This window comes from Tupaia chinensis, unplaced genomic scaffold, assembly GCF_000334495.1.
Source record: "Tupaia chinensis unplaced genomic scaffold, TupChi_1.0 Scaffold139484_1, whole genome shotgun sequence".
NCBI lineage: Eukaryota > Metazoa > Chordata > Mammalia > Scandentia > Tupaiidae > Tupaia > Tupaia belangeri.
Genome location: NW_006199369.1, coordinates 150,013 through 176,020, shown reverse-complemented (window position 1 = coordinate 176,020; position 26,008 = coordinate 150,013). Strand labels below are relative to the sequence as shown.

The 26,008-nt window shown below is 42.7% G+C and overlaps 1 protein-coding gene and 1 non-coding gene across 2 annotated transcripts in view; both read left to right on the top strand.

Moving 5' to 3' along the window:
- Positions 1-26,008, top strand: part of PKD1L1 (polycystin 1 like 1, transient receptor potential channel interacting) — a 45,993-nt gene that overhangs the window by 17,760 nt on the left and 2,225 nt on the right. The window contains exons 7-14 of the mRNA XM_027765710.1: positions 6,124-6,319; positions 7,606-7,662; positions 12,187-12,399; positions 13,631-13,873; positions 16,103-16,213; positions 16,329-16,486; positions 18,360-18,460; positions 24,695-24,887. Of these exons, the coding sequence (XP_027621511.1) occupies positions 6,124-6,319; positions 7,606-7,662; positions 12,187-12,399; positions 13,631-13,873; positions 16,103-16,213; positions 16,329-16,486; positions 18,360-18,460; positions 24,695-24,887 (1,272 nt within the window). The remainder of the gene's footprint in view (positions 1-6,123; positions 6,320-7,605; positions 7,663-12,186; positions 12,400-13,630; positions 13,874-16,102; positions 16,214-16,328; positions 16,487-18,359; positions 18,461-24,694; positions 24,888-26,008) is intronic.
- LOC114004658 (U6 spliceosomal RNA) lies at positions 20,019-20,125 on the top strand. The gene has a single exon (XR_003546759.1). It is a non-coding gene; the product is annotated as a U6 spliceosomal RNA (small nuclear RNA).

Below are 26,008 nucleotides of genomic sequence, written 5' to 3'. Positions count from 1 at the left end.
TAAAATTCTCTTCTCTTCACTATTTTGAGATAAATAATAAATTATTTTGCCTCTAGTCACTCTACTGTCTACACTAATCTTTATTATTTCTTTTCTCCTGCTTGCTCCGGGCTTAGTTAGTCCTTTTTTTTTTTTTTTTTTTTTTTCCTTATTTCCTAATGTAGAAAACTAGATTATTAATTTGGGATCTTCTTTATAGTTATTTGTAGCCATAAACTTAATGTATTGTTTTAACTACATACATATGCTTTGGCATAGTGCATTTTCATTCATTAGTTCAAAGTATTTTATTAAAATATGTAGTATTTGGAACCAGCAGATGGCATAATGGTTATGTCACTGGACTCCCACTTAGTTGATCATAGTTCAAGTCCCAGACTCAGTGGCTTAAAACTGATGCTGTGCATGTGTACAGGCATGCTCAAAGTCCTGAGAGGAGAATGTAGGAGATGGGATTGCGGCATGGCCATCCTCCCTGGGGGTTGATTTTTCTCTTCTGTCTCTGACCAGCACACAGGCCCTATAGCAAAATTCTCTCTCTTAAAAAAAAATACAAGGGAACCAGCAGTTGGCATAATGGCTATGTCGCTGGACTCCCACGTAGTCGACCGTGGTTTGTGTCCCGGACCCGGTGGCTTAAAACTCACGCCGGGCGCATGTGCGTGCATGCCCAAGATCCCAAGAGGAGAATGGAGGAGAAGGGATTGCGGCGTGACCATCCCCCCTGGGGGGTGATTTCTCGCTTTCTGTCTCTATGTCTCTCTCTGTCTGTCTGGCGAGCGCACGCGCCCTACAGTGAAAATCTCTCAAAAAAAAAAAAATACAAGTATTTTGTAATTTCTTCTTTGGACCATTGATTATTTAGGTGTATGTTGCTTAATTTTCACGTATTTGGGAATTTGCCAGATTTCTCCTTGTCCTTGATTTCTAATGTAATTCTATTATGTTCAGAGGACATACTTTGTATGATTACAATAATCTAAAATATGTTGAGTTTTGCATGGCCCACACTAAGTGGTACATCCTCAAAAACGTTCCATGTGCTCTTGTGATACATATTTTGCTGTTGTTGGGTGTTTTGTGGGTGTCTATTAGGTGTGATGACTTTTGTGATTGTTCAAGTCAGCTATTTTTGTGTTGATTTTCTGTGTAGTTCTATCCATTGTTGACACCATTATGATTATTTTACATTTTCTTCATGTATTTCCAGTTCTGTCCGTTTTTACTTCACTATATGGGCCTTGTTATTTGGTTCCTATATATTGTGTCATCAGAAAAGTCATGACATTTTTGCAAAAATGTGCCTAGACAGTGTGGGAGGAGAGTGGGAGATGGCAGAGGGTAAGAGATAGGGAATCAAGGATGGGGGGGAAAAAGCAAAACATACAGAAAACAAGAAATGGAAGATCATTTGCTGACAATAACATGTTTGTTGATGTGCTTGATTGAGACAATATACAGTGTACTCTGGATGGAAAATCTCATTTTGTATGCTGTAATGATGTACAGTGAATGAATGCAAATAAATAAATTGAAATAAAAAAATAAATAAATAAAAATTAAAAAAAGAAACAAGTTTGATACCCACAAAAAAAAATGTGCCTAGAAAAATATGTCATGACTTTTCTGATGACTCAACATTTATAATTTTTTGGTCTTTTCTTTTATCACTAGGAGATAGTCCTCATTTTAGCTACTACCTGTTTTTGTCTTAATTTATTTTTCGTCTGTTATAAATATGGCCACTTCTAGTGTCTTATGGCTCCTGTTTGTATGTATATCTTTTTCTGTTCTTTCACTTCCAACCTAGTTTTATCTTTGACCATAAAGTATGTCTCCATTAAATGAACATAGTTGGATTTGTATTTAGTCTTGCAGTTGCTCCCTTTTGAGAGATTGTGTAATTCCTTCATGTTTAGTGTCATTGTTGACATGGCTGGGTTTATGTCTGCCTCTTTACTTTGGTTTTCTACGTGTCTCACAATTACTTTATTCATCTGTTTCTCCTTTATTACCTTAATTAAGTAATTAATTAATTTAGGTCTTTGCCATAGGGCACGTGCGCTTGCCAGACAGAGACAGAGGGAATGTGATAAATCACCTCCTAGGGGTATGGCCATGTCACAGTTCCTTCTCCTCTATTCTCCTTCTGGGGTTTGGGGCAAACATACACACATGCCAACATGATTTTCAAGCCACCAGGTCTGGGGCTCGAACTGTAGTCAGCAAGTGGGAGTTCAACCCCTTAGCCATCATGCCACGTGCTGGCTCCCTTCCTTTTATCTTAAAGTGAATATTTTCTAGTGTACCACTTTTACTCCTTTAGTGGTTTTAAGAATTTTTTTAGAGAGATCTTTGCTAAAGGATTTTAATTCCTTTAGTGATTTTTAAGAATTTTTTTAAGAGAGATCTTTGCCATGCACTTGCTAGAGAGATAGATATAGACAGAGAAAGAAAGTAAGAAGTCACCCCCCACAGGGGGGTGACTATGCCTCAATCCTTCTTCCACCATTCTCCTCTTGGGATAGTGGGCTTGTACACACACACACACACGCTGTGTGTTTCAAGCCACTGGGTGCGAGACTCTAACCATGGTTGGCCATATGGGAGTACAACAATGTAACCATTACACCCTCTGCTGGTCCCAATTTTTAAGTATTTTTAAAGATATTTTCTTAGGTGTTGCTCTATGATGTATAATGTTATCTTGATACTACTTAAAATTTATATTAACTTGGGAACCAGCAGTTAGTGTAATGGCTATGTCACTGGACTCCCACGTAGTCGGCTGCGGTTCGCATCCCGGACCTGGTGGCTTAAAACTCACGCTGGGTGTATGTGCATGCGTGCCCAAGATCCCAAGAGGAGAATGGAGGAAAAGGGATTGCGGCGTGACCATCCCCCCTGGGGGGTGATTTCTTGCTTTCTGTCTCTATGTCTCTCTCTCTGTCTGTCTGGTGAGCACTCTATAGCGAAAACCTCGCCCAAAAAAAAAAATTATATTAACTTAATTTTATTATGATGTGGAGACTTTATTCCTATATAGCTCCATTTCCTCTTCCCTTTTTATGCTGTTATTATGCATATTATATCTGGATATGTTGCAAACCCAGTAATACAATGTTATAATTATTGTTCAAATATATTAGCCCCCCCCACACACACACACACATGCATGGTTTTGTGGTTTCAGTTACCCAATGTCAACCGCAGTATGGAAGTAGCAAATGGAAAATTCCAGAAATAAGTATTTAAAAATTTTAAATTGGGTGCCATTCTGAGTAGCAAAATAGCACTGAGTAGCATGATGAACTCTCACTATCCCTCTCCACCCTGCTCAGGACCTAAATAATCTCTTTGTCTGAAATATCCACCCTGTATACACTACCCACTCATTGGTCACTTGGTGGCTATCGCGGTTATCGGACTGAGAAAAAGCATAGCGTATATAGGATTCAGTACAATCTGCGATTGCAGGCCTGCACTAGGGGTCTTGGAACAGGGATAATATGAGATTACTGTGAACTTCCATCTTCTAAAGAGACTAGAGAAGAAAAGAGAGCACAAATATATTTTTTAGAAGTATTTTAATGTATGTTGATCTTTTCATTCAGTGTTTTTGGTTGTCATCATAGTTTCCCGTGGGTTCAAATTACCGTCTGCCATTTTCTTATTCCAATACAGCTCCATTCCTTCCTCCTTCTTAGTATTGTTACTATCACATTATATCGTCATATTTCTATGTGTTCTAGGATAGATATATTCTATCTATTTAAAGATAACCAATCACTTTTTAAATAAGCTGAGAAAAGAAAAACATAACTTACGAACTTGATGTTCAACATTTCTGAGTCAGTTCTTTTCTTTGTACTTTTTTTTGTTCTTTATAGTTGCGATTGTTCTGTCTTCATGTACACAGATTTTTTTTTCTCAAATCTACTTTTGAACTTGTCTAATGAATTTTTCATTTTGATTATGATTCATGCAACTTCAGAATATCCATTTGGTTCTTTTGATAACTTATGAATATATAGCTTCTATCTCTTTGTTGGTATTCTCTGGTTAACTCATCATCACTATGCCTTTCTGTAATTTTAGAAGTACGGTTTTGTTTAGTCCTTTAAACGTACTTATGATAGCTACTTCAATGTCTTAGCTGAGTCCACATGTGGCTCCCTTCAAAGACAGTTTCTACTACTTGCTTATTTTTCCCATATTTGAGTCACATTTCATGTTACTTGAGGTGTCTCATCATTTTTCACTGAAAACTGGACATTTTAGTTAATATAGTATAACTCCTTGAAGTATTGATCTACTTTCCTTTCCAGGACTTGTCACTGTTTTTATCTATTTGGTCTTTTGTTTCTGTTAATTCACTTGGCAAGAGTGATTCTGTGAGGTATATTTTCTCCCATTGTGCAGTCTGTAATGTTTTAACTCAGATTTGTTTGTTTTTATTGTTAGCCAGGCTTCCTAGGGCCTGCAGAAACCATTTACTAGCTAACAGTATTCTTAAGTACATGTGCTTTAGGGACCAGCAGTTAGTGTTAATGGCTATGTCGCTGGACTCCCACGTAGTTGACCACGGTTCAAGTCCCGAACCCGGTGGCTTAAACTCACGCCAGGTGCATGTGCATGTGTGCCCAAGGTCCTGAGAGGAGAATGGAGGAGAAGGGATTGCGGCGTGACCATCCCCCGTGGGAGGAGGTTTCTCGCTTTCTGTTTCTGTCTATCTCTCTCTGTCTGTCTGGCGAGCGCACGAGCCCTATAGCAAAAACCTCTCAAAAAAAAAAAAAAAAAAGCACATGTACTTCAAAGCCCATAAAACATTTTCCAATTAATTAGAAATTAATGTCTAATTAGTGCACTTATCTTTTACAGTGGCCTTGTGTGGTATATTCAGGTGAAAATTGGTATTTCTCATGGTTGGAGACTTAGTATTCTGTTCAGTGATGCTCCAGAGGTCATATGGCAAAGGAATTACAGAGCGAGCTTGGGCTCGAACTGGCCTCTTCCTTAAGCACAGGCCTCTTTCTATGGTTTCATGCTGCCTCTTCAAGTGCACACAGGGAAATAAGTTAATAAACACCAATACTGAAATCTCTGAAGTTATAGACTTGCGTCTTGACATTAGAGCACATACACAGTGCAGACATTCACTGTATTTTGAGTTTGGGCACCAAATACCAACTCTCATTATCAAAATGCCTGAACCCTAGCCAGCTGTAGCCATGCTGGTGTCTGGCTGAGAAATCCCTTCCTTCCTTGGTCATGAGGCTGCTGTATCACTACCTCGCTGGCTCCTTGGGCCCTTTTAAATGTCAATAAAGGAGGTTTTATGGAGTTTTAGTATTATGCCTTACTGCAATGGCCTCTAACCTTCTTAGCTCCAGGGACAGACTTCTGGGGAGACAATCCTAGAAGAGGATGCTGGTCCCAGGAAGGCCCAAGCGCATGATATACACTATGCACCTCATATCCACCACTACCACAGTGCAATATACAATGAAATAGTCACACAACAATAGGGTTTACATTCCCATGAGAATGCAGTGCTGCCTCTGATATGTCAGGAGGTGGAGCCCAGGCAGCAGTGCAAGCAATGGGGAGTGGCTGCAAACACAGATGAGCCTCGCTTTCTCACCCGCCACCTGAGGCCCAAGGTGGGGGATCCCTGTCTTCCTGTGTGCTTTCAGAGTTTCTTCTACACAAGCAAGCTTTCCTTTACATCATCTTCTTTATGTCCTGACCCACTAAGAAGAATTTTTTGCCTGTTTGTTTTTAATTTGCCAAGGCTTGTGCAGTTGTCAGAAAGGCAGAGAGAGATAAAGAAAATAAGTACACCCCAGTGGGGCGTGGTCATACCACCTTTTTTTTCTCCTCTCTCTCTCCCTCATTTGGGGATTTGGGGCATGTATGCACATGTGTCTGGTATGCTTTTTAAGCCACCAGGTCTGGGATTCAGACCAAATATTCAGGCATGGGAGCCTAGCCACCTTAAGCGCCATGCTACAGGCTGGCCCAGAAGCATTTCATGACAAATCTCATTACACTCTTGGCTGATAGGCTTAGAAGTTTTGCTGTGTATTAGAACAATCATGATAACTCTCATGTTTTCTTCAGATATAATTCCAGCCTGAAAAATCTGGCTACCCTCCAGCTGATGGGGAGTTACGCAGAAGTCAGGAATTACATCACTATGATCGCCAGCATCCTAAGTCGTTTGACTAAGGAGGACAGAAGTGACTCATGCAGCCAGTGGTCACAAATACAAGATGCACTAATTTCTTCAGTATGCAGATTAGCTTTTGCAGATCAGGTATGGCCCAGTCTGGGTGAGTTCAGTGTTTGTAACCCTGTACCAAATTGTAGGGCTTATGACTGGTTGGCTCATCAGTTGGGCACAGTGCTAATGAAACATAAACAAGAGGTGAGTCCAGCTGGGTCAGTCAGCATGGCCCCAACACATGGCAATGACCTCTGAAGTCTACTCCTGTGTTCTACAGCTGCAGTACGCATGTTTCTGAAAGAGAGAATGATATGTCAGTCATCACCACTGATAATTCTGCTAGGGTTTCTATAAGTAAAAATATGCAAATCCAATCTGATTTTATCTTGTTAACAATCATATTCTAGAGAGTTAAATTCACAATTAAGTGCAACTTCGGAAGAAATGACTGTACAGTCAGGTATCACCACCTTGCTCACAACTTTTCTGCAACTCCTTTCTTATAATTTTCAATAGAAAATATCTACATCGGGGCCAGCAGGTGGTGTGGTGGCTAAGGGCTCTGGACTCCCACATGGCTGACTGCAGTTTGAGTCCTGGACCTGGTGGCTTGCTTTCTCGCTTTCCATATCGCTTGCTCTCTCTCGCTCTCTTTCTCTCTCTCTCTCTCTCTCTCTCTCTCTCTCTCTCTCTCCCCCTCTCTGGTCAAATTAAAACAAAGTTAAATAAAATAATTTCGTTAAAAAAAAAGAAAATATCTACATCAACAGAGAACATATCTTATTATAAGATACTTCACTTGAACAATTTTTTTTTTCTTTATGGTATGTGCATTCGCCAGAGAGAGAGACAGACAAAGAGAGGGAAAATGAAAATCACCCCCCGGAAGGTAGGGCCATGCTGCAGTCCCTTTTCCTTCATTCTCATCTTGGAATTTGGGGCAGGCATGCACACATGCTCAGCATGTTTTCCAAGCCACCGGATCCAGGACTCAAACCATGTACTTAGCCATGTAGGATATAGCCATCTTTATCACAATGTCACATAACTGGCCCAGAACAAATTTTTTTTCCTCCACAATTCTCTGTTTTTCAAAGTTTCACTTACCTTTGTCTCCTTATTCCCTGTTTGTTTTTGTCATTTCCTTAATGGGGTATCATGAAGCTGGCTGGGCAACGTGAGAAGAGAGATGCTGTAAGGGAAAATTGAGACCAAGAAAATGACCTTCCTAGAGAAGCTCTGGCTTCTTGTTAGTCTCTTAGCTGAAAGCATGGGATCTGTTTTATTTCCATGTAAGCAAGCTGTAACTTTAAACTAAATTGATTAACTTTACCCTTGTGTTTTGTCTCTTTGTTTTTGTTTGTTTTGCTGGTCAGGATGAAATGACCGATTCTGTTCTCATGTTGAAGGGCCTCATAAACTCCCCTAACAAGGTGAGTGCTATTTCTTCCCAGGTGTACCTTCCTGCTCTTTCGTATCACTCTTAAGGACATGACTAGGTCCTGAGGAATCCACTAGTCAGAGTTATATTTTGAACTTAGATTGAAACTATGCCTTTTAGGGCTAGCAGGTGGCATGGTAGTTATGGCGCTGGTCCCACATGGTCAACGATGGTTCAAGTCCTGAACCTGGCAGCTTGAAAATCATTCCAGGCATGTGTGTATGTGCCCAAAATTCCAAGAGGAGATTGGAGGAAAAGGGATTGCAGCTGGCCATCCACCATGAAGGGTAATTTATCACTTTCCCTCTGTCTCTGGCAAATACATGCACTTTACAGAAAAAAAAACTTTTTAAAAAAATTAAAAATACCTTTCCCCTAGAATTCCTTCTGAATGGAATTGTCCCTCTCCAACCATGAGTGTAGAACTTTTCTAATGTAGAACTTTAAAAATCCACAGTAGAAATGGATCAAAGCAGATATTCCACACGCTGTGACTGATTTGGGAGAGGGAATCATTCTTTATTATTCTTTATTACTGAGCCATGGTTTTGCGTTTCCCATCTTTTCATCCTCTTGTCTTCTCAGATCCATGGCCTCTCCCCTCCCCTTTAGCTGATGTCCTGGTTCTGTTGTCTTCTGAGAGATGAGAAGAAGTCCATCCGGCCCCTCATCCTTCCTCATGTGCAAATCTAACCACAGCCTCCCTGTCAGCTGTGCTCGCTCGCCTGGGGAGGATCTCCCCCTCACCAGTGCTCCTGCCTCTGGGGCCATCTCTGCGGTGCACTTCCTGTCCAACTGGCCCCTGGAGTCAGGTGGTACCCTGCTTATGTGAATCCTGCTCATAGCTTCCCTCCTCTAGTCTCCCTTGCTCCTACGGCATGATCCCCACCTTTCTGAGGAGCTCGTCCATTACTTAAACCTCTCTCTAGTGAACTCATACCCTCTTCTGGTTGCCACCTATGTCTATACTCATCTTCATAGCAAGGCACTTTGAAAGTGAGCTTGGAGCCTGCTGTGGTCTGGACTTGCCACCTGTTGTGCATGTTTAACCATCTCCACCTCCATCTCCACCTGCACACTGGAGCCCCTCCTGACAAAGTCCCTGAAGATCTCCCCATGTGGCCAAGCCCATGGCATGCTCTGCCAGCCATCTCCTCCCTGCCAGGAGCCTTCTGTGGAGGCCCACCCTGCTCTCAGGATGCTGCCTCCTTTTGACTCCATGGTCCAGTTCCATGGTTGGGCTCATTGGCTGACCACTGTTGGCTCCTGCTCTTCTGTGTTTATGAGGTCATGGCCTCAGGGTTTAGTCTTGGGCTTTCTGGACTTCCCTGCCCATGCTCTCTCCCTGGGTGAGCTCATCCGGTGCTTTTACCTTAAATCAATGTGATGAGAATTCTAAATGTTACGTATTCAACCCCATCCTCTCTAGAGTACTCCAGATGCATACCTGGAACTTCCCACCTGGCATTTCCACATGGGTGATAGCCATGCCCAGTCTAGCCATGTCATGTGGAGCTCTTCCCTCCACTTCCCCCTCACTCCTCCCACCTCTGATACCCCTCCTGTTCCCCTTAGCTCTGGGCAGGGCAGCATGACCCACCTAGGACCTCTGTCAAATCCTGGTGTCATCAGAGAGCCCTCCCTCTGCCTCATCCATCCACTTACAGTTAAGTCTTATCTGTTCTTCCTCAAAACATGGCTGGAATCTTCCTATGTCTTTTATACCTGCTGTCTTCACTCTGATTTCAGTAAATGTCACCCATCATCCAGGCTTGCAGTGTCTTACTGTCCTCCCTACCCCTTCTCCTACCACATTATTATGCATGCTGTCAGCAGCAGCCAGAGGATCATTTACTTCTTGTTTAATTTGCCGAGAGTGTGTATGGTTGCTGGAGAGAGACAAAGACAGAGACACAGAGAGAGGTAGCAAATGAGAAAATATCCCTCTTCTCCTTGGGGAATAGTCAAGCTGAAATCCCTTCTCCTCCATTCTTCTCTCAGAATTTTCAGTAAACCCATGCCTGGCATGTATCTCTGTCTGCTAGGTCTAGGACTGAAACCACATGGCCAGCAATGTGGGACCAGCCACCTTAACCAACAGTTCACAGTCTGGTCCACAGAGGTTTATTTAAAAGCTGAATAGTGAATGCTACTCTCCTGCTTAAAACTCTCTCATGCTTCTCACTACATGAGTTATCAAATCCAGTGATCTGGCTACAGCCTGCCAGGTTTGGCTCCTTCTTATTCTGTCTTTCTCCACTTTCTAACCATCTCCAGCTGTCCTGGCTCAGCCTGGGTTATTGTCACTTTCCTGCTGTGCCTCTGGTTGGTTCATCAAGCAGCCAAAACCTTTCATTCCACTCTCAGAGAAGTCATCCATGACCCACAGTCTGAAGTCGCCCTCTCCTCCTGTTACTTGGGTATTTTCATAGTCTGCAACTCTGTATCTTTCCCTCCCTTCCTCTTTTTTTCTCTCACTTTCTTATTTCCAGGGGGTGTGTGTTTTCTTCAGAAAGAGATATAGCACCCCTTAATGGGGTGTGGTCATGCTACAATCTCTTCCCCTCCATGTCTCCATCCTGTGAGGATTTGGGGCAAGCACACATGTGTGTCCGGCATGTTTTTCAAACCACCAGGGCTGTGATTTGGACTGTGGTTGGTTTTATGAATTCTGGTTCCCTATGCATAGTACTTAACCAATGCACTATGCGGTCTTCCTGTAAGTAATTTCTTTATTGTGTCTTTTCCCTTATTGGATGTAAACTGCTGACTTTAGGGACCATTTCTTCCTCCCCATAAGACACGACCACAGCTGTGGCACAGGGCAGGAGCTCAGGAGGGAGATATGGACAGCGAATGAAAGATGCCCAGGGGTTCTGCCACCTCCCTCCTGGCCCTCCTGCCTGAGTCTCATGTGTCTATGGAACTGGGATAAAGAATCCAACCCAAGCTTGTGAAGCAAGTAAAAGATTTATTCAAGCTAAAGCATGAGGACGGGCCATCTGGAAGTGGAAGCTTTAGAAAACTATTGCCAATGCTCCAAAATGGCAGAGCTTAGGGTCTTTTTCTATAGAAGAGAACAAAAAGAAGACAGGAGAAATAGAAAAGTTACAAAACTGTTTCTCAAGATTTCTTTCTCTTTTTTTTTAGATTTTTGCCATAGGGCATGTGTTTTCACTCTAGAGAGAGGGAAAGTGGGAAATCATCCTACCAGTGAGGATGGTCACACTGCAATCTTTTCTCCTCCATTCTCCTCTCAGGATTTGGGCACACATACACACACACACGCACGCGCGCATGTGTCTGTTGTGATTTTCAAGAGGCCAGGTCCAGGACTCAAACCACAGCCAGCCATGTGGGAGTCCAGCACCTTAACCATCACACCACCTGCTAGCCCCATTTCTCAAGGGTTTACATGATTCACGTTAGCTCACACACCCCAGTGGTGTGACTTTCAAATCACCAGGTCCAGGACACAAACTGGTCAGCCATGTGAGAGTCCAGTGCCTTAACCACTATGCCACCTGCTGACCCCACAAAGTTGGTTTTAAAAACGAAGTAGCCAAGAATCTTAACTTTGTTAGCTGTGATAGTGCATATGAGGATGTTTTTAGAAAAAGCCCTTATCTATCATCAGTATGTACTAAGTAGTTGTGTATTAAAAACCTGAAGTTCGGGCATGGTGGCACCTGCCCTATGGCAAAAATCTGAAATTCACTTATTATTATTTTTAAAAAGTTGAGTAGAGAATAGAGGGAAAGATGTTGCCAGTGAATGATAACTGGGGAAGCTGGGTGATGAGCATATCATACTATTGTCCTATCTCGTCTCTTTTTGTGTATGTCTGAAAATGGTCCATATCAGAAACAGCAGAAAGTAGGATTTTGTAGGCAAAGACAGGGCAAACATACTGCAGCTCAGGAGCATGTGTGGCATCAGGAAAAAGCCCTGAGGACTTGGGGACCAGTAAGAAGTTGAGTGTAGCTCAAGAGTAGAATGTACATAACTGAGGGGAGATAGGCTGCTGGGGAAGGATTTGGGACCAATTTTGGAAGAGTTTAGTGAAGGTAACATCTTTTTTAAAAAATAATTATTTTATTTACCTTTATTTATTTACTTATTTGTATTTTGCCAGAGAGGAACAGAGCCAAAGACTGAGAAAAAGTAAGAAAGCAAGCCACCAGCTCCAGGACCTGAACTGTGGTCGACCATGTGGGAGTCCAGTGCCCCCAACCACCATGCCACCTGCTGGCCCCCAAGTTAAGATCTTAAATCGTAAAGGACTGTTCAAGATCATTTATTTGTTTTTGGTCATTGTATGGAGTGGGAAGTTGAATATCAGAGAGCAAATTGTCACTCAAGAGTTAGCATGATAATCACCAAGGGACCAAACCAGGACTCAAGCCCAGGTCTCCTGACCTGGAGTTAGTACTAGTAATCCACAATAAAATGAGAGAGACAAGAGCACATGCATTACCTGCCATGAATGTTTTTGTACCTCTTTGTCTCCATGCAGTTGAGCTTTGACAGTGCAGTTCTCATCCTCAAGTACAGCCGGACACTCCTTGCTCCTGGCCAGTTATCGGGGAGGTGTGTGGTTGACAAAGGACTGAGGCTTGAGCTCATCCTTCTTATAGCCAGAGTCTGGGAAGCCTCTGAACAAGAAAAATCGAGGGAAGAGGACTATCTTCGAGAAGAAGGAATTGAAATTATCTCAAATTTATTGCTAGTAAGTCATGCTTTTTCTCCACCCATAAAACTAACTGCTGGGACCAGCAGGTGGCATGGTGGTTAAGGCACTGGACTCTCACAGAGCTGACTGCTGCTTGAGTCTTGGACCTGATGGCTTAAAAACCACACCAGGTATGTGTGCATGAATGTCTAAGATCCCAGGAGAATAGAAGAGAAGGGATTGTGGTGTGACCCCCACCCCTGGAAGGTGATTTCTCACTTGCCCTCTCATTATCTCTCTCCAGTGAGCACATGTACCTTATGGCAAAAACCTTAAAAAAAGAGAGAGAGAGAGAGAGAGAAAGAAAGAAACTGTTACTGTTTCCCTCTCCCAGAGTGTTAACCTCTGTAATCACCTCTCAGAACCAAAACTAGGATCAGTTCCTGAAGCACTCTATTTATCATTCAGGGTGGCAGCTTGATATTTGGAAATTTTTATGGTGACATTGTCATGTTTTCCAATGTGTTGGTAGATTTTCATCTGGGAGGGTGACAAACATTATTCCTCAGGATGCCTTCCATTTTTGGAATGATGATATTAAATAATGCAATGATTTCTTACATGCATTTATTTAAAGGTAGCCCTGTTGATACGTGACTGCTCAAAAAATGACCAAAGTATAATTCATTTATTTCTGCTCCAGTAACTTTGGCAAATTGTCTCAGAGATTTCTTTTTTCTCACCTCATGAAGTAACTTTCACTAAGCAGCAGTAAGATCATAGATAGGCTTTTGTCGCTCCTCTCCTGCCAATTTATCATCCCTTAGGGCCTGCTGGTCTATTTCATTGATAGCTTCTGCAATATTTGGGAAGTTAGAAAGTAAGTAAAGCCTCTGTCTGAATCTGGTAATAACACCCATCGATAGTCATTAGTCTCTTTAAACACAGGGGTTGCAAACCTACCCTGGGCCGGGCCTGGAGACATTGCTCTCATGTTTACTCCATGTTTCAAAAATGACCATGTTCTTAAAACTCCCTTTTGATGGGCTGCCCAGAAGCCTGGCAGCTGTTAAAGAAATGAATTAAATGTCACAGAAAGATGCATCAAAACAAAACAGTGTATTGTATTATTTGGATTTATATTGTGTCAAAATTTTTTCTCAGGCAGATGAGTCCAGTCTAACTTGAGATAGGCTGTCTTTTCATTATTTTCCACCTCTCCCCTGGTCAGGATTCAAGACACTGCCCATTGTGCTGTCAATGACCAACTCCCCATGCTGTGTTTCAGAGCTGTCTCTCTTCGCACCCCGAGCGCCGGCTCTATGTTCGCACTGGGAGAATGGAATTCTGGACCCTCCTTCATCAGAACTTTCAGAGCTCCGTTCAGAACCTGAGCTCCATCCAGGTGCATCTACCTGGTGATCTCACCGGGCACAGTCCCGAGGAGGTGAAAACACAGAGCCCGTGCTACATTAGCCGGCTCATTCTCTTCAAGAAGAACCCATATCCCGGGAGGCAAGCTGCTGGGCAGGTACGGTTGGCAGGTGACCCACCACTTCTAATGACCAGTTCCCAAGGTAAAGGAACTGGGCTTCGATGATAAAAAGAGAGATCGAGTTTGCACATATGCACCCGCTTTTCAGTTCCTGGTGAGGGGCCACTTAAAACACACTGCTGGCTCTACTTTTCTTAGAAGATCAGTTTCTCCAGAAAAGTCTTAGCAAAACTAAATATTGCTGCTTTCTGGTCACTGGACCCGTTCAGTGACCACAATGGAGCTGTTAAATCCATTATAAGTGAAGAAAAGTCTGGAGTAGATTAGCGTAAGAGTGGTTATGCCGAGCATTGTGGCCAGTTCTGAAATTAAATGCATCATTTAACCTGAACAAAACTTGAGAAGGGTTGCAGGGGTCCCTCAGAACTTCTTTCTTGGCCTCCACACTCCCCTGAGAGGCACATCCAGGCATAGCCAGGAGGGAGCCACTGGGGCCTTGGAGTTTGGGCAGAAGAGGAACCTGAGGGCAAGGGAATGTTAGGATGGGGAAGTCAGGGAGGACCATCCAGCTGCCCACGTGTTTACTTTGTGAACACGACATCACCATCTGCAAGCAAAAGCCATGTGATAATCCCAGAAGGACACAGGGAACATTCTCTGAATTCTCTGTTCCTCCAGGCCCCAGTCCTGGTTGAAGTCGCTGGCTCATGTGGACACTCAGTAAATGTCTGATGAATGAAGATACATTTTAAAAATGCCTACGTTATAAAGTATTTGCTTTTATTTTTAATTGCCAGAGAGCATGTGCACTCACCCCTAACGAGGCATGGCCATGCTTCAGGCTTTCCTTTTCCATTTCTTCTGTAGACACTGGTGGCTGTCAAGTCTAGGGAGGAAGACAGCCCAGTAAGGAAAGCTTCCCTAGCCATCTCTGCTTCCTTTCGTCGGTGCTGGCTGGTTTTTAGCATCAGGATTTTTGTCAGGCACACAGAAGGGCCTGGCATGTTTTTCTTTTTGCCTTTTATCTCTTCCTTTCTTTAAATTTGCTAAAGATTGCATGTGCTAGCAGGAGAGAGACAGAGAGAAGGACAATGAGAAAGCATTCCCTACGAGGAATGGTCATCCTGAAATTCTTTCTCCTCCATTTAACCTTTCAAGATTTTGGACACCTATACACTCACATTCAGTGTGGTTTTCAAGCCTCTGGGTCCAGTTCTCATGGTTGGTCATATGGGATCCAGTTGCCTTAACCACATGCCATAAATGGGCCTGCCTAGTGTAATTTTTCAAACTGCCAGAGCCAGGATTCAAACCACAGTTGACCATGTGAGATCTGGCTTCCTGTGCATAGATTTAACCACTCCACTACAGAACCAACCCTGTGTTATTTTTTTGTTTTGTTTTTTGTTTTTGTTTTTGGCTAGTCAGCATATGAAAATTATTCAGACTAACAAACAATAAAGAAATAGAAATTAAAATAACTTTTTAACCTATAAAGGTATTTAAAAGTATGTCCTATTTGTGGTGATGCAGTGAGTAAACCAGGTGTCTGTAACACCTTTCTAAAAACATGTTGTCACTAGGCCTAGGGGCTTCAAATACCTAGACCCAGGTGTTACACTTCTAAGAGTGTAGGCCAAGGAAATGGAAAAGATTTACTCAGAGAAAGATGTTTTATTGTACTTATTTTTTTCAAACAATATTATCTATGATGACTCAAGTAGAAATGTAACTTATTTAACATAAGGATACACTTCACCGGCCACTTAGATGAATTGTGATAAATCACGTTTAGCCAATTACAACTATGTCAAACAAGGAACTTCAGTGACTTTGAAAGACTTTATGCAAAAAATATAGAAGACTACATTGTCCTGTGTGTATTCATTGCATGGAAAAAGTTTAGAATGCAGTATCCCCAAATATGAATTCTCTGACCAGTGAGATTATAATCTATTCTTCATGTGTCTTTCTAGAACTTCTGATGACCTACAATGAGCAGACATTTATTTTTGTATGAGCTTTTAAAATAAAATATTTTCAACACTTCCAACATGATTCCTTTTAACAAGTTATATAAATGAAGCATTAGCTTCACCCCAACTCTTGCCATCCTAAGGAGTGTAACTAGCTGTTTTTCCTCTAATGCCAGGTCCATATTTCATGTAACTGGAATGATAGCCTTATTGTCCTCTGGTTTCATGCTGATCTCACTGAAGCCAACTGTCCGCTGTCTTTCCTCTGAACTGTTCTTTCTTTCCTAAGATCGATGGTGTAGTAAGGCTCACCATCTTCAGCTGCTCCAGCAGAAGACCCATCAACAGACAACGGCTGAAGACGCGTGTGATTGTCGAGTCTGGGGAGGAAGACGACAGAGTAAGGAGAGATTTCCTGGCCATCTCTGCTTTCTTTATGCCATGCAGGCTGATTTTTAGTGTCTTTGTTCCTCCAAAGGCAAATTTGACTTAACTTGTTTTCTTTTTGATGACAGGATAATAGCAAAAATAAAACAACATTTTCATTGCTTCGGGAGAAAGTGAATTTCCACCAGTTCATTGGCCTTTCTGAAAACTCCCAGGAGTCTCTGCAGATAAGAATCAAGTTTTCGAAGCCCAATGTGAAAGCATTTCCCATCATGTTGCTCGTAAGGTGTGTCAGGGTGACAGCCACAGGCAAATGAGGCCTGGAAAGACACATCATCCTGAAGAATGTTCTATGAAAAATCAGTGAATTAAATTGTGTTTTTGCAACAATAATGAGGCTTACGGTCTATAGAAATTATATATTGTGCTATTCGGACAACAAGTTTCCTCACTTTGGCTTTTGAGGTCAGATTCCTGCCTGTTGAGTTTATTGGAATGAGAAACATCTGAATTGTGAGTAATAACACATGTGGTCCCAATGAAAAATTTAATTCTCACAGCATGGAACTGGGGCAGAATTCCTCTTGTTTTTGTTTAATTTCATATAAGAAGACATGATAGATGAATTATCTTTCATGATGTTGAGTTTTCAAGACTTGGGTGGGCCCCATGTTATGACTGAATCATATGGAAGGCTAAATAAATAAATAAATACCAGAAAGATTCTTTGGAGTCATGTGCAGAAGTGCTGATTGATACCACCAGTTTTTGAGTTTGTGGCTGGTCTGGGAGGGCAGTCTTCTTGGGAGTGATAGATCCTGGGTTCTTTTTCTTCTCTGTGTCCCCATGGATTTAGGCTATCTGGCAACAGTTTTAGCTATTCCAAATGTTTCCATTTGGTCCATGGATTTAGGCTATCTGGCAACAGTTTTATCTATTCCAAATGTTGTTTCCATTTGGGTAGGTGAGTACCTCAACTGGCTTGAGGGGTCCTCGCGAGCTATGACTGTCTTATACAGCTGTTTTCCACACTGCTTTAGCCCATGGTTTCATTTCTGTTGACTCAGCTCTCATCTTGCCCAATGATACATTTCTTTTCCTTTTCTTTCTTTCTTTCTTTCTTTCTTTCTTTCTTTCTTTCTTTCTTTCTTCCTTTTTTTATCTTTTGTAGATTTTTGCCACAGAGACAGATAGAGACAGAGAGAAGGAACGTGAGAAAGCTTTCCTTGGCGGTGGGAGTGGGGAGAGATTGTCACACTACAATCCTTCCTCCTCCATTTTTCCCTCAGGATTTGGGGCATGCACACACATGTGCCTGGCATGTTTTTTAGGTTGCCAGGTACAGGACTCCAACCTCAGTGTTGGCCATGTGGAATCTAACACCTTCACTATACTACCTGCTGGCTCCAAATGGGACATTTCAGTGTCTGAAAGTGTCTATTTACTTAAAGAGTTTGGATTTTAACTGAATTCCTTAAGTTATACATAGAAAAGGGAAATGAGTTCAGAGGAATCTTTTTTTTTCTTTTTTTTTTTTTTTTTTTTTTTGGGGTTTTTTTTATAGGGCGCTTACCCTCCCCAACACGACCGCATATAGGGCGCTTACACTCGCCAGACAGACAGACAGAGACAGAGAGACAGAAAGTGAGAAATCACTCCCCTGGGGAGATGGCCATGCCACAATCCCTTCTCCTCCAGTCTCCTCTCGGGATCTTGGGCATGCACACACATGTGCCCTGAGTGAGTTTAAGTCACCTGGTCCAGGACTCAAATTGCAGTCGACTACATGGGAGTCCAGTGATATAGCCATTACACTAACTGCTGGTCCCAGTTCAGAGGAATCTTGAAGTCAGCTTCATTGGTACTGTCCTTTATCTGCTAACGAGTTATGCTAGAGCATTAATATAAACCAACCATGTGGAGCCAACACTGTTTCATTCCTATAAACTGTGCTGGTTTTTCTTGTTCTTGGTTTTTACTGGAGTTTTTATTTTTTAATGAAATTTAAGGCAATGTGTTGAAATTTTTATTAAAAGACCAAGTGGGGACACAGAAGAAGCATATCCATCCTTTTCAGTTCCTTGTTGCTTAAAGGATGCATGCCTTTGAGAGAGGAAAAAAAATAAGCTAGACATCACTTCCTTATTTTTATCTCCTAGATTCTTTAAGAAGCCTACTCCCTCTAATTTTTTGGTGAAACAGATCTATTCCTGGGATGAGCAGACTGTATACATTTCTGTACCTGCTGTTTCATGGAAAGGTCAGTGGTCCTCATTTTCAGTTTTGTTGATGTGATAAAAATATCCACTCTAGCATGTGTGTACATCCACATTTTTTAAACTTATGACAAAAACATGAAAATCATTTCACCTCCTCCCAGAACACGCCTGTGTTGCCCACGCTCTGGGCCCTGGCTGCCCTCTGGCCTGAAGTGCCCTCCTCTCTTTCCTCATATGAACTTTGCTGAGCGAGATGCGACCTTTGTGCTTTCTACAGAGCTGCCCCAGGCCTTTCTTTGTCCTTTGTGCTCGCACACCACTGGTTGTCCCCTCTGACTCACTGCCTCTGCCTGTGTCAGCCACTGGGGCCGTGACGAACCCCCGTATTTCATGTGGGAACAGAGAGAACAGGCCCCCTGTGCTGATTCCCATTGCAGCAGGTGGGGCTTGAGTGTCAACCTAGAGATGGAGGAAAGTGTTGGGTTGGACTCTGGGGCTTGGTCTCCTGAACAATGGGGACCTCCTCTGAAAAGCAGGACACCGAAGCCCAGTGAGTTTAAGTGAGCCCCCATGGGACCAAGGCAGATGCTCTCAACTAATCCCATATGCTGTGGCCTTGGACAGATGAGTGGGCTTCTGATGGTCAGGTGCAAGGGTCTGGCCAACTCTGGGGTGATGATTTCCTGGGATATTATTATTTTTCTCTGAGATCCAGTCACTTCATAGCTATTCATTTCTTTTTAAAGTGGGTCAAAGCATTTTGCTAATGAAACTTAATTCTCAATGGCAATTTTTAAATGTTTGCCTTTATTATGTTTCTTTTTCATAATTTTTAAAAATTACCAGAGGATATATGCACTTTCCAGAGAGAGAGGGAGAGGGGGAGAGCTCCCCCAATAGGGTGTGCTCACACTGAAATCCATTCTCCATTTCTTCATCCTGTCAGGATTTTGAGCATGCAGTGCATCCATGCCCAGCATGTTTACCAAGCTCTGGAACTAGGACCCAAACCATGGTCAGCCATGTGGGATCCAGTTCCTGATTTATAGCACTTAACTACTGTACCACAAGGCTGGCCCTCCACAAGTTTTTAAAAAGTTTCCTCTCCTCTCCTTTCCTCTCCTCCCTCTCTCTCTCTCTCTCCCCCACCCTTACCTGTCTTTCAGACAGAAAGGCAACCCCCATCAACAGGGACTCAGGCCATGATCTTCCCTCCCCCTAGCTCTTCCCAGCCAGTCAGGATCAAAACACATACACCCCAGTGTACAAGCTGACCTGACAACCAAACCCTTATCTTCCATGTGGCTCCCAGCATAGCGGAGCATTGAGCTCCTGCTGCCACCACTGCAACTGGGCCTCCACAATTCTCAATTGAGAGAAATTCCACTTGACAGAAAAGTAGGAATAAAGCACAACAAACATCTGCATCCGTTTAATATAAATGCACCATTTGTTGACATTTTTGCCACATTTGCTTTATGTTTATGTATATGTGTATGTGGGGAGTGCTTTCTTGATGAGCCGTTGGAAAGTTTCAGATCCTGTAGAACCCCACTCCTAAATACTGCAGCAAATAGCTTATAAAACTAAGGACATTCCGTGCTCGCTTCAGCAGCACATATACTAAAATTGGAACGATACAGAGAAGATTAGCATGGCCCCTGTGCAAGGATGACACGCAAATTTGTGAAGCATTCCATATTTTTAAAAATAATAATAATAAGGACATTCTTGGCACAGCAGTTGGCGTAATGGCTATGTTGCTGAACTCCCATGTAGTCGACTGCGGTTCGAGTCCTAGACTCGATGGCTTAAACTCATGCCAGGCGCGTGTGTGTGCGTGCCCAAGGTCCCGAGAGGAGAATGGAGGAGAAGGGATTGCGGTGTGGCCATTTCCCCTGGGGGTGACTTTTCGCTGTCTGTCTCTCTGTCTCCCTCTCTTTCTGGAGAGCACACGCACCCTATAGCAAAAACCTCTCAAAAAAAAAAAAAAAAGACATTCTTTTACAGAACTCATTATCATAACAAAAAAGAATAAACTTTTAATTGAAGAATAGCTACTCTCTAGTCCATATTTAAGTTTCTGCAATCCTTCATGCCTTCTATAGCTCTTTATATTGTTTATTCAGAGGTCAGAGTTCATGAATGCATTTCATTGCTGTGTTTTTGTAACTTTTAAATCTAGAGCACACTACATCCTCTCTCTCTCTCTCTCTCTCTCCTTTTTTCATAACACTGTCTTTTTTATGAGTTTAGGTCAGTTAGTTTTGAATGTCTTATATTTTGGAATGGCCTGATTGTTTCCTCGTGATTCAATTTGGTTTACAGATGTTTGGCAGCTTACTCCATACGGCTGCTAACTTTGACATTTGTTTGAGGAGAGAACATTCTCCCGTGTGATAAGCAAGTCATCTGGGAGGTGGTGTTGATGAACCATCCAGGTGTCTTCCTCCCTATAATCTGTCATCCCATGGTTGAAAGCCGATACTGGTGATTCCTAGTGGATTACAAAAGGGTGATTTTTTAATCCCACCGTGAGTTAGTTGGCATTCTTCATTAAGGAACTTTTGCCTTTCCCCCCTCACTATTTTTCTTCCCTCTGATACATAGCATTTTAAAATTTCAATGTGCTTAGTTCATTTCTATTACTTTACTTTTGATGTTCAAATTATTCCAGTGGGGGCTCCCTAAAGAGCTTCCTGAGTTTTTTGACATGGCATGGCAAGTTTACATGCTTCCTGTACACTAGGTGGCTAGCCTAGGGCCTGACCCGCCCTCGTCTTACCCTTTCTCTGGGAGTCAGCCACTTCTTCAAAGAGTCCTATTCCTTGATGGAGAATAATGACAGAACACAAAGACCAGGCCCCAAGTGTGTCCATTGCTATTGGGCACTGTAGATTTAAGTGTGCGTGTGTGTATGTATGTGTAAAATGAGCCCATGTTAATGTTTCCAATTAAAAATTCAGCTCCTGGGACCAAGTCAAATGCTCTGAACTGATCCCATTCTCACTGTGTCCAATTCTACGTTATGATCCTGGTTCTCCCACAGTGAGATCTCCAGTTCCCAAGAACACCACTACCACTGCGTGTGTGTGCTTTATACTCACCTACAACGTACCTGAGAGACTTTCAGAGTGAAAGCATCATAGCATGAGAATGAACTTCCAGAGGAAGTTCAACAATAACAAATGAATTTCTAGATAAAGTTCAGTATTTCTTTCCAGTTTTTCTTTCGTTTTTGAATTTTGATATGCCTTTTTTTTTTTTAAAGAAGTTTTTGCTATAGGGCGCATGCGCTTGTAAGGAAGACAGAGAGAGACAAAAAGCGAGAAATCACCCCCTGGGGGGGATGACCATACCGCAATCCCTTCTCCTCCATTCTCCTCTTGGGATCTTGGGCACAAATGTACATGCGCCTGGAGTGAGTTTAAGCCACCAGGTCTGGGACTTGAACCATGGTCGACTACATGGGAGTCCAGCAACATAGCCATTATGCCAACTGCTGGTCCCTTATATGCCTTTTTTAAAGGAATTATTTATTCAGTTTTATTTATTATTATGATTTTTTTTTGAGAGGTTTTTGCTATAGGGCGCATGCGCTCGCCAGAAAGACAGAGACAGAGTGACAGAGAGGCAAAAAGCGAGAAATCACCTCCCGGGGGGATGGCTAACCCTCAATCCCTTCTCTTCCATTCTCCTCTCGGGATCTTAGGCACGCATGCACACACACGCACCCAGCATAAGTTTAAGCCACCTGGTCTGGGACTTGAACTGCAGTTGACTACATGGGAGTCCAGCAACATAGCCATTACACCAACTGCTGGTCCGGAATGTTTTAATTCGCTATAGGGTCTGTGTGCTCTCCAGAGAGAGAGAGAGAAAGAGAGAAAAGGAAAGAGAGAAAGCAAGCCACCAGGTCTGGGACTCAAACACAGGCAACAATGTGGGAGTCCGTTGCCTTAACCACCACGCCACCTGCTGGCCTCAACATTACATTCTCAGACTACATTGCACTGAGCACACGCAGTTGAAAATTACTTGAATTATGTTCTCTGTGTGTATTTTGCTATTGGTTAGATTCACTTTTTTCCCATGCATTTATTTAATGTTAGGGTTTATCTATTTATCTTCATTTAACTTTAGTTTTTGAATATGTCAAATATCTGCATTGTCCAAATGTCTAAACTACTTGAAGACATATATGCTTAGAGTTAATTCTCACTTTCAATATTTTTATCCCATCTACCTTGTCCTCACCTATTCTTTGTAGTTCATTTTTTTCATTAGTTTCTTGTTTAATTTTCAAATGATTCTTTTTGGAAAACTAAGCACACGTGTGCGCACATACAATTTCCCCTTGTTCTTTATACATTATTTGCATTGTACATTTCTTATTTAAATTATGTTTTTAGAGATCACTCCTTATGTACCCATTCATCACTACTTTCTTCATTATTCTTTACTGCGTCATCCTTCATCATTATGAAGGTGTACTGTAGCCAACCAGCTACTCTCTGTGTGGATGGAGATTTGAGCGTATATTATCTTCTGCTTAGGAAAGGAGCGTATCTTCAAGTTAAATCCCTAGATATGGTATTTCTGGGTTCAATGTAAGTGCCTGTATTTCTGTGGTAACTGTCCCTACTTCCCCTCCTACTTATGAGGGATTTGAGGGTGTCTGTTTCCCTATAGCTTTGCCAACAGTGCATTTTGCCAGTCAAATAAGTGATAAATGGTAGTTTTAGTACACATTTGCAATGAATTAATGTGAATATTTTTTATGTTTAGAGGCCTTTTGTCTTCTTTTTTGGTGTGAACTGTTTGTATAAAACCATTTTTCTATTGAGTTTGGTTTTTCCTTGATTTTTCAAAGCTTCTTATATGTCAGGGTGATTTACCACATTTCTGTAAGTTGCCAGTATGTTCTTACAGTTTATCATTTATTTTTTGACTTTGTTTTCATTGGGCTTTTCTGCATTGCAAAAATAATTTTTTTGAAAGAGAGATTTTTGCTGTTGGGCGCATGTGCTCGCTGGAGTAAAAATAATTTTTAATAGTAAAATTTATCAACCTTTTCTTGGATGGCTCTTAGATTTGCACCGTAGTTAGCAATTCATTTCTTATACCCAGAGCATAGCAGAAGTCACTGTATGTTATTCCGGTGCTTGTTCAGTTTGCTGTTTCACAGCCCGGTCTCTGACTGGTTGGTGTCTATTGCTGTATGTAGTGTGAGGCCTGGGTCTCGTCCATACTTTTATAAACAGCTCGTTCTAGAGGTCCCAGCACGATTTATCCCAGCCATGGCGACAGAGGGCAGGTGCTGCTGTGCAATGCTGGAGTCACATAGGGGGCCTGGCTTTGGATCCCTGGTCAACCTGAACATGCCAGGCGTGCCCATAGGCATGCCTGTAATCTTGACTGGCTGGAAGATTTGGGGAGGCATCATGGCATATCATCACTCTCTTATGAAAGAAAGAAATAAAATGAACTTAAAAACAAAATTTTAGGGAACAGCAAGTGGCCTGATGGTTAAGGTGCTAGAGTCCCACATGGCCAACCATGGTTCCAGTCCTGGACCTGCTGGCTTGAAAATCATGCCAGGCACATGTGCATGCATGCCCAAAATCCCAGGAGAAGAATAGAGGAGAAGGGAATGTGGCATGGCCATCTCCCCTGAAGGGGGGGCGGTGATCTCTTACTTTCTCTCTCTCTTTCTCTGGTGAGTGCACATGCTCTATGGCATATTAAAAAATTTTTAGATAGCAAAGTTTTAGTAGCAAATTCTAAACAAATGGAATAGTAAGTGCCTTGGCTTATAAACATAAAAATTATCCAAGAATAACTGATCCTTGTGCTGCTGTCACTGTGATGGGCCCAGACTAAAGACAGGCTGGCATTGGCAGGCTGACGGTGGAGCTGAGGGAACAGGGGATGGCTTGAATAGCTTGGTCTTGGCCACTCCCACAAAGGCCATGGGAGCCATATTCAGGGTGTTAGGAGGAACTGGACATAGGGACAGTAGAAACCCTGTTTCCTTCCCAACACCCTGTGGCTCTGAAATGGAAATCCACAGGAGACGCTCTGACTGGAGGTATTTAAGTCATAGTTTATTACATGTTCTGGGGATAGGAGGTGGCAAAACCTGGTGAGCTCTTCCAACCTCGCCCCTCTCTTCCTCATTGTCCATACCTGTCTGCAGTCTCTCTGTGTCCTGAATGGACTATGCCTTTTGAAAACTCCAGGTTGTGTTTTTTATTTACTTCTCCTCTTTTCAGATGCCGATGTGGGCTATTTATCCTTACTAGATGCTGACTATGACAGAACACCTCCGAACAAACATTTGGCTGAGACAGTGAACTACACAGTACATTTCCAGTGGACCCGCTGCCTGTTCTGGGAACAGAGAGAGTGGAAGTCTGGAAGCTTCCCTCCCCAACCAGGAAGTTCTCCAGGAAGAGTGAGCTGCAGGTACAGACGCGCTGCTGAGAAGAACCTGGGACTGTTAGTGACTGCCTTTGCTTCCAGTCTGGCCCAGCCTCATCATTTTCTGGACCCTGTCCTGTGACCGGCTGGTGCTCACTCGGTCTGCACACTTCTCCACCTGTGCCCTCTGCACTCATTCTGGGTGTCAGTCTTGGTTCTCCCACTCAGTGTGGCCCCAGAGAAGCAGGGGCTGGTGTAAAGGCTGTCCTTGACCCCACCCTCTCCCCGTGGTAACTGGCGTGTGATGTGACCAGTGTCTGTTAAGAAAGGAGCCAGCATAGGGATGGCAGGTGAACTGGTCATTTTATGGTCATAGAGGCACTGATGTGCTTCAGCTGTGCAGTATGTAGTCAGGGAGGGGGCTCTCCTCTGTCATTGTTCCTACCGTGTGGCCCCAGGAGCGCTCCCACCCCCCACAGACACACACACGGTTTACCCACAAAGGTGAACGTGATGAGACAGGAAAGTCTCTGCATAAACCTGAGCGGCCTTCTTAGGAATCTCAGGGATATAAGGCAGGTTACTAGGTGAGAAATTCTCCATCAGAATTCTAGGAGAGGCTCTGGTTTTATTCTTATTGTCCTTTCCTTTTGATTAGGTTGAGATCAGCAATTATTAGGCATATTTAGAAGCAGAAATAGTCATGTCCTTCCTAAGAACAATTAAGCCATAACTGTGAGTACCTATTTAGAGGCAAATATGTCCAGATCATACCCCATTGGTGAGATCCGCACCATCTGTCGCATTTCCCATGTCACCTTCTTTCAAATTCAGGTGATGTCATCCCTAGGGACACATTCAGACTTACTGGTCATGGCCAATATGTACTCCGACATTAAATCATTCACTGATGAATGAATGTGGTCGTTTATTCCCTATCACATGCCACTCCCTGCAAGCATGTCTCTGTGAGCCTAGGGGCAAACACGAGCAGGACACCGCTGAGATGATAAGGGCAAGATCGGTTTTACTTGACAAAAATAGACAGTATTCATGGTGTTGGTCAGGGAGGAGTTAACAATGATAGGACATTTGTCACTCCAGGAACTAGCACTCAGGCCAAAGGTTTGCAGTTCGCTAGTTGCTGAGGTGTCTGGCCTGGCTGG